Source organism: Danio rerio, chromosome 23 (genome assembly GCF_052040795.2).
Source record: "Danio rerio strain M-AB ecotype USA chromosome 23, GRCz13ab, whole genome shotgun sequence".
Lineage (NCBI taxonomy): Eukaryota > Metazoa > Chordata > Actinopteri > Cypriniformes > Danionidae > Danio > Danio rerio.
This window is the reverse complement of record NC_141043.1, coordinates 214,464-226,646: the sequence shown is the minus strand read 5'-3', so window position 1 is coordinate 226,646 and position 12,183 is coordinate 214,464. Positions and strand designations below refer to the sequence as shown.

Genomic DNA, 12,183 nt, shown 5'->3' with positions numbered 1-12,183 from the left:
AGAGTGAGTAAAAAGTGAGTAGTTTTTCAGTTTTGGGTGAACTATACCTTTAAAAGAATATTGCTTTCCTTCTGTGGAAAACAAAATGAAACATTTTGAAGAATGTCCATGCTGCTCTTCTCCATGCATACATACACACACACACACACACACACACATATATATATATACACACACTCACATATACAGTGCTCAGCAAATGAGCAAAATTGAGTATAAATTATTATTTTTCTCAATTTCTCTGTAAATATTATTCGTTTGGTGCATTTCTACAAAACTTATTAAAATATTAAAATAATAGTTTAGACACCAAACATCTTAAAAGATATAAAATAATATGTTTAAAATCAAGCAAAATATTACAAAAATTTATATTTTTATTTAATATTTTTCCCTAACAAATACATTTGAGCTACTAATTTTGGACTGTTATCATAACATATTTATTTAGATTAGCTCCAGATTTGGCTTCAGTACTGACTAATCTAATGTATATGCACAAATATAAAATTTTAAAGCATCAAAAAAAAAATGGATTAGTGAGGGTGTATTCATATACACTGAGCATAAATCTGGATATAATTTTGTGGAACAAGTTACTTGATAAAATCAGACTTAAAGAGGACCTGTTATGCAGAAATTTGATTGACATTCTCCCTCTGTAGGTGTCATCAGAGGGGGAAAGCCCCGCCCAAAAGTGCCCATCTCTCCATCTCATTAGCATAAACAGCAGGCCTGAGTGAGAAGCAGCCGTCTGTCCATTAGCCATTAGAGTGTTTGAATTTGCCCCTGTACTAATGCACAGGTGTCAGTAGCTCCGCCCTCTTCTGAAAAGAGCACAATCTTATTTGCATTTAAAGCGACAGTCACCAAAACACCACAATTAGGATCAAAGCCTGTAAGGGTCAGTTTTAGAGAGCTGGAGAACATCATCTGTGTACTGTTCTCAGCTCAAACACACACACACACACACACTAGACACAGCAGAGATGCAGCTTGTAGAAATGGGCAGAACAGGTCTCCTTTAATATTTATTGACACCATACCACAAAAGCAAACAAACAAACAAAAAACAGGCCAAAGATAATGAATAAACATGAAATTTAATTAGCATTAAGCTTTGGTTGAGGTGAAAGAGCAGAAAGCGCTTTGGCTCAAATCATTAGCGGTCCTGTTCCACTCCACACGTACAGCACAACCCACAAATTCATTAAACTGCATGGATTAAAGAGAATAAAAGCTCCTAATTAAGCTTAATTAGCAGGGTCTATTAGCAACACAGATCTCAGGAGAGGCTGTCAGCGCACACAGCCAGACACTTGGACGGCATGTTTTCGTGCTCTGATCTGCTTATGGTTTTATTTTTGAGGACACGAATCATCTCTCTGTGAATTAAAATAAATAATTATTCTGAAACTCCGTTTATTCTTTCATGAGTCTAATATCGTTGCCATTAAAATATTTGTTCACGGAAACAGGACTGTGCTGATTCTCTTCATGAGTTCTGGCTGTGTTTTGAGCAGAACCTGCATTAAACCAATCAGAGTCTCGTCTCTCATTCCCTTTAAGAGTCAGTTGTGTCGCTCCATGGTGCATTTGCTCTTTACATGGCGACTCTGTAAGAGTAAAAACTGAACGCTTCACTAGCGAGAACACAGATAAACAGAGCATCTGCAGCGCGAGAATAAAGAACCAGCCTCCTCCATTCAGCCTCTGTACTTTACTCCTTTACTTTGGTGGAGTGAGGAAAGGTGGAAACTCTCTCCACTGAACACATCCATCAGCCCACATGTTTAATCTCCTCTGTTAAACACAAAGATTTGCTTCAAAACTGTTTCTAAATTCAGCTCTAATCTCCAGCAGAGGAATAAATGAGCAATAATAATGAAGTGTGCTCAGAAAACGGAGTTATATCCAAACACACGTCCTGTTCTTACACCCCATATGCTGATGCAGACATCTCCAAAACCCCACAGCTGGACACATCTACACTTGTGCTTATTAAACAGATATAAATCTGCAGATAATCAATAATACTGATCATAATGATCACATTATACAGATGAGGATGGTCATCAATAAACTGAAAAAGCCCCCAGAGGTGAAGAAGGCCTGGAGGCAGTCCTGTTGAGTCCACAGAGTGATGCAAATGGATTTACTATTTAAACAACGCTGCGCAAAATAAGAAAATTACTGTTGCGCTGCTCTGAATATAGCAATAAATCAACAGGTCTGCGCCTTATTGCGCTGGGTGTATGATAGTTTGGCTGCAGTACCAAACATGACCACCAGGTGACATCCAGTTTACATTGAGGAACATACAAGGGCGCCCGCTGTGTTTTGAGGAATATGCATAATATTTTTTAAATACTTTTGACAATATTTGTGAAGTAGACATTAAACTATAAGGTAGTATGTGCAGTTTGCTAGTGTTAGACTCTTAAAGCGTCTGAAAAACGTTTACATGTGGATTGCTGTAGCGGAGTAATGCTTTACCACTCTGATGAGTGTCCTTGTGTTGCTGACAAATACCTGTTTCTCAGTAATATATATCAATATCTGTCACCAGATGTGGAAACTAGACATTGTCAGCTTTAAAATGATATACTTGAACACACAGCACACCAAATCCTGAAGAAGATGAACTACAACAGAAGAAGAAGAGCAGAGTCAGAATTGGGCATACGCGCCATGAAAGCATGGATCATCCTGCTTATATCTGTGGTTCTCACACTCACTTCTTATCTATCAGAAACACTGACAGCTTTTCATCTCCTCTCATTTCTTTGGCACCTAATAACTCCAACAAATGAAGGATCTGGAAATGGTAGAGAGATGAACCTCAGAGATTAATCTCCACTGAGAGTGTGTTGAGTTGCACTCAGGCACTGCCCTGGACAGCCCCGCCGGTTCCCGAGCAGCCACTAAGGTTCAGCAATTCATTCCTGCTCTGCGATGCGGAGAAATCAATTACTGTCTGTATATGAGGGCAAACAGCTGAAGAAGAAAGCCATCTGACCATGCTTCATCTCTATCCTCCAGCTCACCTCTCTGTAATGCTTCTCTCCAGCAGTAATGGAGTCCACACAGCTCTTCAGTGTAATGCATCGCTCTTTAACATCTTTAATTCCTCTTTTCTCCACTATCCTGCTCTTATAGCCTGAAATCGTATAAATCTTAACAGAGACAGCAGCAGTTCAGGGCAGGGATCAGGTGATCTGCTGAATGATGATGTGATGTTCACAGGTGATGATCTGCTCATCAGGAAAGCTCTAGTGCTTTAGGAGCAGAGATGGGTCGAGGATCTCCAGTTTGAGCACAAACACAAGAGGAAATGTGTGAAGTGTGTGAACACAATGCTCCTCAGAGGAAGAGAGGAAGACATGTGGAGATTTCACCTTCAACAGTGCAGAACAGCATTAAAGACTGAAGGAGTCTGGAGGAGTTTCAGTGCGTAAAGGACAAGAGCGCAAGCCTTAGCTGAACAACCGTGACCTCCGACCCCTCAGGGGGCGCTGCATCAAGAGTCCTCATTCATCTATAAGCAGATCAGCACATGGGCTCAGCACTACTGCGCTAAACCTGTGACAAGCAGCACAATACAGAGTCACATCCACAAACACCAGTCTAAACTGTGCCAAGAGGAAGCCCTATGTTAACAGTGTCCAGAAGCACTTCTCTGGGCTCTGGGCATCTGGGATGGAGCATCACACAGTGGAGCCGTGTCCTGTGCTCAGATGAAGCAGTGTTTCTGGTGTTTCTTTAGGAAATGGACACCGTATGGTCCTGACCAATGTAGAAAAGGATCATCCAGACTGTCACCAACAAGTCTAGAAGCCCGGCTCTGTCATGGTCTGGGGTTGTGTCGGTGCTCTTGGCGAAGGTGACCTGCTCTTCTGTGATGCTCCATTAATGCTGAACAGCACAGAGAGATTCTGGAGCTCAATATGCTGCCTTCTGCTCCAGGGACGCCCATGCAGAGTCCAACAAGACAACGCAGAACCCCATTCAGCACATGTAATTGACTGGTCTGTCTGCAGTCCCGACCTGTCTCCAATAGAGAATGAGACAATGAAGTCCCTGCACTGTTGCTCACCTTGAGACTTGTTTGCAGGAAGAATGGGATAAAGTTACCCCTGAAACTCTTCATCACCTGGTGTCTTCAGTCCCTAAACGTCTTTTAGGATTGTTCACCACAAAACTGTTCATCTGAGCTTTTCATTAAGACAACAAACAGAAATAGAGAAGAGGAGGTTGTAATAGGTCTAGGTTGTAATATCTCCCCAAACCCTTATCCTGATTTTTTAAAATGAATTGTTTGTTTTGTCCAGGTATTCGTTTCCTCCGTATATGTTGTCTTTAGTACTGAAAGTGCTTGTTATTTTTCCAGTCAGACCATTTAGTACAGGCCAAAACATGACAATAACCAATCCTTCTGACGAGCAATATCATTCATGTTGTCTTTAAATTGTTCCCTTAGTACCATGATAGCTTATTTGGTAAGTTTGTATTGAATGTGAACACAGAGAAAAGCTCTATTCACACGGGACTAGCTCACACTACATGAAGGTCAGGTCAATTTAGCTCACTCGAATGTAATTGATGAATTGAATCTCGTCCAAATTGAACATGTCTGCATTTTTTTTCTCAGTCAAGCTCTAAAAATACTACCGAGTAAATGACCGGCTGTTGTTGTCAATGCAGTCGACCTCCGAGAAGATGGAGTGTTATTGTGCTTCTGTATAACACTCTTCATTTATTCTGACCTTTGTCAGTCGGCATAACTAAAGCATATTTTCTCATTCCTCCTCCAAGAGCAGGTTCATTATGAATTTAGCAGGTTCATTATGAATTTGCTGCTTTTTTGGGCCAATTTATAATGAAAATAGATGTTTTCAGAACTGCTGCTGGGCTGGCTGTCAGACAACAATTTAATAAGAGGAATTACAATATAATATATGCATTCACGCCATAATTAAAAACCTCAAAATGAAAATGAGATTTCTGTTTCCTCAACATCACCCCTGAGCTTCCAGACTCCAAAAGTTCATCTCTAGTCTTTGTTGTGCATCTTTTATTAGCCGAGTCAATTATTCAACAGCCCAGTGGATTTTGTGCTACTTCCATGAAGTTGTTTGAAAATGAAATGTTTTGAATAGCTCGGAAGCTTCATCTCTCGCTGGAAACGGGCTAATAAAGCTCATTAAATATTCAGTTTTCAAATAAACATTAATTTATACAAAGTGTAAACTAATATTCTAGTCAGTTTGATTGATGTAAGATGTTTCATTCATTTATTTCCCTTCAGCTTAGTCCCATATTTATCACGAGTCGCCACAGCGGAATGAACCACCAATTATTCCAGCATAGGTTTTAAACAGCGGATGCCCTTACAGCTGCAACTCAGTACTGGGAAACACCCATACACACTCATTCACACACACACTCATACACTACAGCCAGTGTAGTTGTTCAGTTCCCACTATAGCGCATGTGTTTGGACTGTGGGGGAAACCGGAGCACCCGGAGGAAACCCACGCCAACACGAACATGCAAACTCCACACAAAAACACACACTGACCTAAAATGATTCAACTGTGTGTGTTGTGTATGTTTTTTCCTCTCTGATTATAGACAGTAAACAGTGTTTTTCTCTCACCTGGAACATGACTCTGTACTGCTCCTCGGGCTTCTGCACCACACACATGTTACACCCCATCCTGACCTCCGACCTCCGACTCCTTCAGGCCCTCGCAAACCAGCTCAGGTCACCGTATAGAGAATTATCAGCGCTAGTTCAGCATCTCCCAGACAGTCTGTTCACAGTCCAGTAAAATCCTCAGTATGATCTGCACTTGCTGTGTGTATTGCCTCCTCTTGTTGAATCGCTGAATGCCTCCTCAACCGCTGGACAAAAGCGTCTGCTAAATGACTGAATGTAAATGCACAGCAGGAAAGCTGTTTAAAGCATTTAACATGCACACACACGCGCGCGCACACATGCTAGAAGTCATTCAACAACACTCCATTTCATCCTAATCAGCTCTTCTGTAGGACGGTCATATCTCAAGTGTGGAGTGTGAAATCAAATGAATGCCGTTCTGCAGAAAAGTCCATTTGTGCTTGATGTGAAACGGTGTAGTGCAGCGCTCCGTCTCCTCCAGTCCCCATTGATGAGCTTAATTCAGGGAAAATCAGCATGAAATTACGTTTCTCTGCTTGCTCTTATCAAGACGTCTTCCACCGGCGCTGTCTTATTTGCTGAAATTACTCCTGAGTCAGTAAATGCAACGCTTGCGAGACGTCTAGTGTTTCAGTCTAAAGTGATGGATTGTAAAGATTGAATGTTTGGGCTGGAGATCTGCAGCTTCCCAAGAGCGGATATTGCTCCTGCATCGCCGTGTTCGACTATGAAGTTTTTGATTTAGCACAGAGTCAGATTATTCCAAAGCATTTCGGGCGAAGTGTTAATTGAGAAGCAGACAGAAGCATGAGCAGTGTGCTGGATCTGCTTTACTGTCAGCAATTTCAAGTCCTTTCATTTTGGATTTAAAGCAAAGTTATGGGGATTTTTATTTATAGTTTAGAACTCTTAAAAGCATGCATTTTTGATAGTCCTGCTGTTAAACGATCCACACAGATGATAGAGGAATTACTTTCAAACCAAGCAGCCTTAAACAATCAACAAAACCTGACAAATCTTAATGCCAAACTCCTCACTGCAGATTCCCATCAGTCTGCCTGACTTTCCCCTTGGGTTTTCAGTGGACACCAGTAAACAGGAGCACAGCTTCATGCACCGGTCACACCTCAAATCAATAGTCTCTGGTGTTCATCCTCAGAACACGCTCAAGGAAAGTTTGACCGTTCGCACTTCATCCTTTGTGTGTTTTCCATCATCCCTCCCTCTCGCTCAGATCTGCCTCTACTTGAGTCTCTCCATGTAGGCGTTTCTCATCTCTCCGAAACTGTGAACTGTGAATTCAGTCGGATAAAAGTGCATGTTGCAGGACGAATCGGTAATCGGTTGCACATGAAAGACTGAGGTGAGAGACTCGATCCGCTTGAGTCCCACACAACTCCCACACTTAAACAGTTCTGCTCAGGCATGCATCGCTCACTCAGAACACAACCAATATCAGCTGCGCATCATACGCAAATAAAAGTGTGGAGCAATGAGTATGCATTTACTTTCTAATCAAGCTCCGTTTATCAATATCCAGATCAATTCAATTAAACAACACAAGCCCTTAATAGGGATCACAGGCGCTCTCTGTCTGACACAAATCGATATCCTTCTTAATAAGATCCCAGTTGGATGCTTTTGCTGCTCGGTGACTTGTGAAATGTAATTATCAGACACAGTCTTTGTCTTTCAGCTCGCACCGTTTGCTGCAGAGGTGCGATGTTAGACGCGCAGAAATCTCCAAACCTATTCCTCGACTTGAATCTGAGGCAGCACACTACAGACACTCCTCCGTTTGTTAGTTATTGTGTCTGCTTTAAGTCCATCCAGCAAGTTCCAGTGTGTCTAGTCAGTTGATTCAACTACTTGTGCGCACTTTATTCAGACGTCAGCTCTTTACATGGAAATCGCGCAGCTTTAATCCTGTTAAACTGTGAGAAGCGCGTGTGTTGATTCAGGCACCCTGCTGTTGTAGATTGCAGGCTAGCCATTCACGCTGCAGTAACCTGCCAGACACACTCAACATGCTCCGAGAAGCTAACAGGCGTCGCCCTCTCTCTCTCACTCACACACACACACACACACACACATGCACACATGCACACATGCACACATGCACAGACAGACGGGTTAAATGTTAACACACACACACTCACCAATGCACACTGGTGCATTCACCTGGAGTAAGAGTAAAGGCTAGACATCTTCAACTAAACCCTCCTCATTGCTCTTCTCTCTCTGAGCACTCTGTATAATTGTTGTGTGTGTTGCCTCTCGTTGAATCGCTGAATGCCTCCTCAATTGCTTCCTGCTGACTGTGAATGTTACTATCCGACATCAACACACCCTTCACATGAAGACACGCTGAAGGAAAGTCAGGTATGATGGAGAGGCGTGTCTGTCATCCCTCCTTCTCTCTCTTCTTCTTTCCAAAAAAGCTGAATCCTTTTGTTTGGGAAAGATGTGAGTAATCCATCCTGACTGTTGCTGTACTGAAACCCCCAGTCGCTGTTTGTGGTCCGGCTGAGAGTGTTTTCTGAGCGATGCGTCTGTGTTGAGGACCGGCAGGTGAGCTGAGTTCTGCTGTCTCTCGATCCTGGTGTGAAACGCTGAATAAACTCCCCCACTGCAGCCCGGAGAGAGAGAGAGAGAGAGAGAGAGAGAGAGAGAGAGAGAGAGAGAGAAGGGGAGAATAAGAGCCACACAAAGGCATTAACGCCCTGTGAAGCCACACACACAGACACACACACACACTAGCGCTCGCACTCACTTGCAGAGTAGTATAGGATGCAACAGAATTATACATTCTCTCTCTCTCTCTCTCTCTCTCTCTCTCTCTCTCTCACACACACACACCATTATGCTTGCGCTCACTGGCAGTACTTTAGGATGCAACAGAATTCAACATTCTTTCTCTCCTCCGTACACACACACACACACACACACACACACACACACACACACACACACACGCATGGATGTGTGTGAATGGATGTGTGTGAATGTTTCCAAGTAATGGGTTGCGGCTGAAAGGGCATCTGCTGTATAAAACATATGCTGGAATAGTTGGCGGTTCATTCCTCTGTGGAGATCCCTGATTAATAAAGGGGCTAATCCAAAAAGAAAATGAATGAATGAATATTGCAGATTTCTAATAAGCAGTAAAAGTGTAAAAATGAACCACAATGCAATGCATATTATCCAACTGCTCGTTAACACAAATGTCTACCAATCACATGGCAGCAGCTCACTGCATATAGACAAAGTCAAGACAATCTGTAGAGCATCAGAATGGGGAAGAAAGGGGATTTAAGAGACTCTGAACGTGGCATGGTTGTTGCTGCCAGACGGGCTGCTCTGAGTAATTCAGAAACTGCTGATCTACTGGGATTTTCACGCACAGCCATCTCTAGGGTTTACAGAGAATGCTCCAACAAAGAGGAAATCTCCAGTGAGCGGCAGTTCTGTGGGCGCAAATGCCTTGTTGATGAGGCCAGAGGTCAGAGGAGAATGGCCAGACTGGCTCCAGCTGATAGAAAGGCAACAGTAACTCAAATGAGCACTCGTTACAACCGAGCTCTGCAGAAGAGCATCTCTGAACACACAACACGTCCAACCTTGAGGCGGATGGGCTACAGCAGCAGAAGAGCACACCGGGTGCCGCTCCTGTCAGCTAAGAACAGGAAACTGAGGCTACAATTCACACAGACTCACCAAAACTGGACAATAGAAGATTGGAGAAACGTTGCTGCTCTGATGAGTCTCCATTTCTGCTGACACATTCAGATGCTCGGTTCAGACAACATGAAAGCATGGATCATCCTGCCTTGTATCAGCGGTTCAGGCTGGTGGTGGTGGTGTAATGGTGTGGGGGAGATTTTCTTTGGGTCCATTAGTACCAATTGAGCATCAACGCCACAGCCTTTCTTGAACATGACGATGAGTTCACTGTACTCAAATGGCCTCCACAGTCACCAGAGCTCAATCCAATAGAGCAGCTTTGGGATGTGGTGGAACGGGAGATTGGCATCATGGATGTGCAGCCGACAAATCTGCAGCAACTGTGTGATGCTCTCATGACAATATGGAGCAAAATCTCTGAGGAATATTTCCAGTAGCTTGCTGAATCTCTGCTACCAAGGATTAAAGCAATTCTGAAGGCAAATGAGGTCCGACCCGGTACTAGTAAGGTGTACTGTAAAGAATATATGTGGTATTTTACCAGGCATTTTTGCAATAAATAACTGCAGACGTGTGCTAAAGTCTAACAGAGTACTCACAAACAGATATGAGCACTGAGCAAAGGGTACTGTATGACTAAAATCACTATTTTCAAATAAACAAACAGACAAACTAATGCCCACCCCCCCCCTCTCTGTCTCTCCTGAATAATGCATTTGAAAACTGCCGTGTGTGCTGATGGATAGATGTGGTATTCATAAGGTCATGTATTCATGTCTATCATGCATGATTCAGGTTTGAGATCTTTGGGAAATATGAATCCTTTATTTTCCACACGGATGAAAGCGTCAGCGGCGAGATGAGACCCGTGGATACACACTAATGCTTGTGTTCAGGTGTGCGGGTGTCATCGTGTGTCGTTTCATGTGGACGTTTATTCTGCTGATGGACACAAAGAGCAGCTAAAAGACAGAAAGCAAAGGGGGAAGAGAGGATGAGCCAACGAGGAACACAACAGAAACTCGGTAACAGGTGCGAGACCCTGATGAAAGCTGAGAAACAGCCAAGAGCTCCAATGTAATTAGTGTGTGTGTGTGTGTGTGTGTGTGTGTGTGTGTGTGTGTGTGTGTGTGTGTGTGTGTGTGTGTGTGTGTGTGTGTGTGTGTGTGTGTGTGAAGAAGAGCTCTAGAGACAGGGTTTTTGCAGCTTGTTTATGGACATTACCCTGATTCGTCAGACAGTAGACAGATATACAGCAGAATTTCCTGTGTCATTAGTTTGGGATTGTGTGATCTCCGCTCTAAGTGTTTAGAGATGTTTACAGCTGTTGAACACTCAGAGCTTTATCTCCTGCTTGTATTGTAAAAGCAGGCTAAGATTACATGTGCAGCATCATTCCACTGTTCAGTGTTCATTACTGTGTTTGATGGACTCTTACAGCAGCTTCATATCAATCAAAGGTCACTTTAACTTTCTCACAGCATACAGTTATGATTGCTTATTGAGTAGAATTGCTCTGATTGGTCAGATGACTCTACTCTGCTCTCATTTGCTTGGATAATTGGTCAGAATGCTTTTTTTCTGATTGGTCAGATAATTCCTCCTCTTCTATGATTGGGTCAGACAGTTCTACTTTTTCTGATTGGGTCAGATGACTTTTCTCTGCTCGGATTGGTCAGATGACTATACTTTGCTCTGATTAGTTAGTTGACTACTCTTCTCTAATCGGTCAGATGACTCAGTTCTTTTCTGATTGGCCAGATGACTCAGTTCTTTTCTGATTGGCCAGATGACTCTACTCTTTTCTGATTGGTCAGATGACTCTTTTCTGATTGGTCAGATGACTATACTTTGCTTTGATTGGTCAGATGACTCTGCTCTTTTGATGAACTAAATTGGCTATAGTGTATGAGTGTATGTGTGTGAATGAGTGTGTATGGGTGTTTCCCATTATTGGGTTGTGGCTGGAAGGGTATCCACTGTGTAAAACATCTGCTATAATAATTTATTCCGCTGTGGCGACCGCTGATAAATAAGAGACTAAGCCAAAAGTAAATAAAGGAATGAATATTAATGATAATGTATATTAAATATAGAGCAAACAATGTTCCAGCACATAATTAATCTGAACTGTGCTCAATACAATGATGCCAGAAAGAATCAAATAATTGCTTGCTGTAAACATCATTGACTGCTGTTTTTCTTATATAATCTTTAGTTATTGCAAATAAAAGATTGAAGGATGTCATGTAATAGACATGTCAGAATTCAAAGAAAAGTAATTTAATTTGCTCCGAAAGGCTGCAAACAAGGCACATCCTAATGTACAGAAACAGCACACGTCTACAGATTAGATGCATGTGGCTCTGCTTTGGTTTTTGCACCATATATTTCTCAATATTTGTATTTATTTATCACAATTACACTGGACAAACCATATGCATTAGTATGTGTTATAGCAGACATGCGCATGTTTAACAGCTCTCCAAGAAAGGCTTGACATAAACAAACATAATAATAGTATAATACTAACAGCACTGTGTCCATCAGATGAACTTTTCTCTGCTGGGTTGTCTGAAACAGAAGTGACCCAGTCTGTATTTTAGGCGCTTTATAATTCATGAGACGAGAGGTCTTGTCCATTTAGTCTTTGCAAGCTGTCATTCAGCTGCTAATGAGCATTAATGGACATCCAGAGCGTTTTAAAGCAGGCCACACCCACTCCTTCCAGCAGCCAATCAACAGTCAGGAGAACAATCAGCTGTGTGAATAATCAGTGCGATGTTTATCAGAACCGTGACGCATTGTGGAATGTG

General features: G+C 42.4%; 1 protein-coding gene across 4 annotated transcripts in view; it reads right to left on the bottom strand.

Moving 5' to 3' along the window:
• LOC100001805 (PDZ domain-containing protein 4) overlaps positions 1–8,297 on the bottom strand; it is a 35,891-nt gene extending 27,594 nt beyond the window's left edge. For all 4 annotated transcript variants that reach the window (XR_015523003.1, XR_015523004.1, XR_015523005.1 and 1 more), the window contains exon 1: positions 5,660–8,297. Coding sequence is in view for 1 of the 4 variants with exons in the window: in XM_087306360.1 (XP_087162486.1) it covers positions 5,660–5,719 (60 nt within the window). In the remaining 3 variants the exon portion in view is untranslated. The remainder of the gene's footprint in view (positions 1–5,659) is intronic.
• Positions 8,298–12,183: the final 3,886 nt, after the last annotated feature.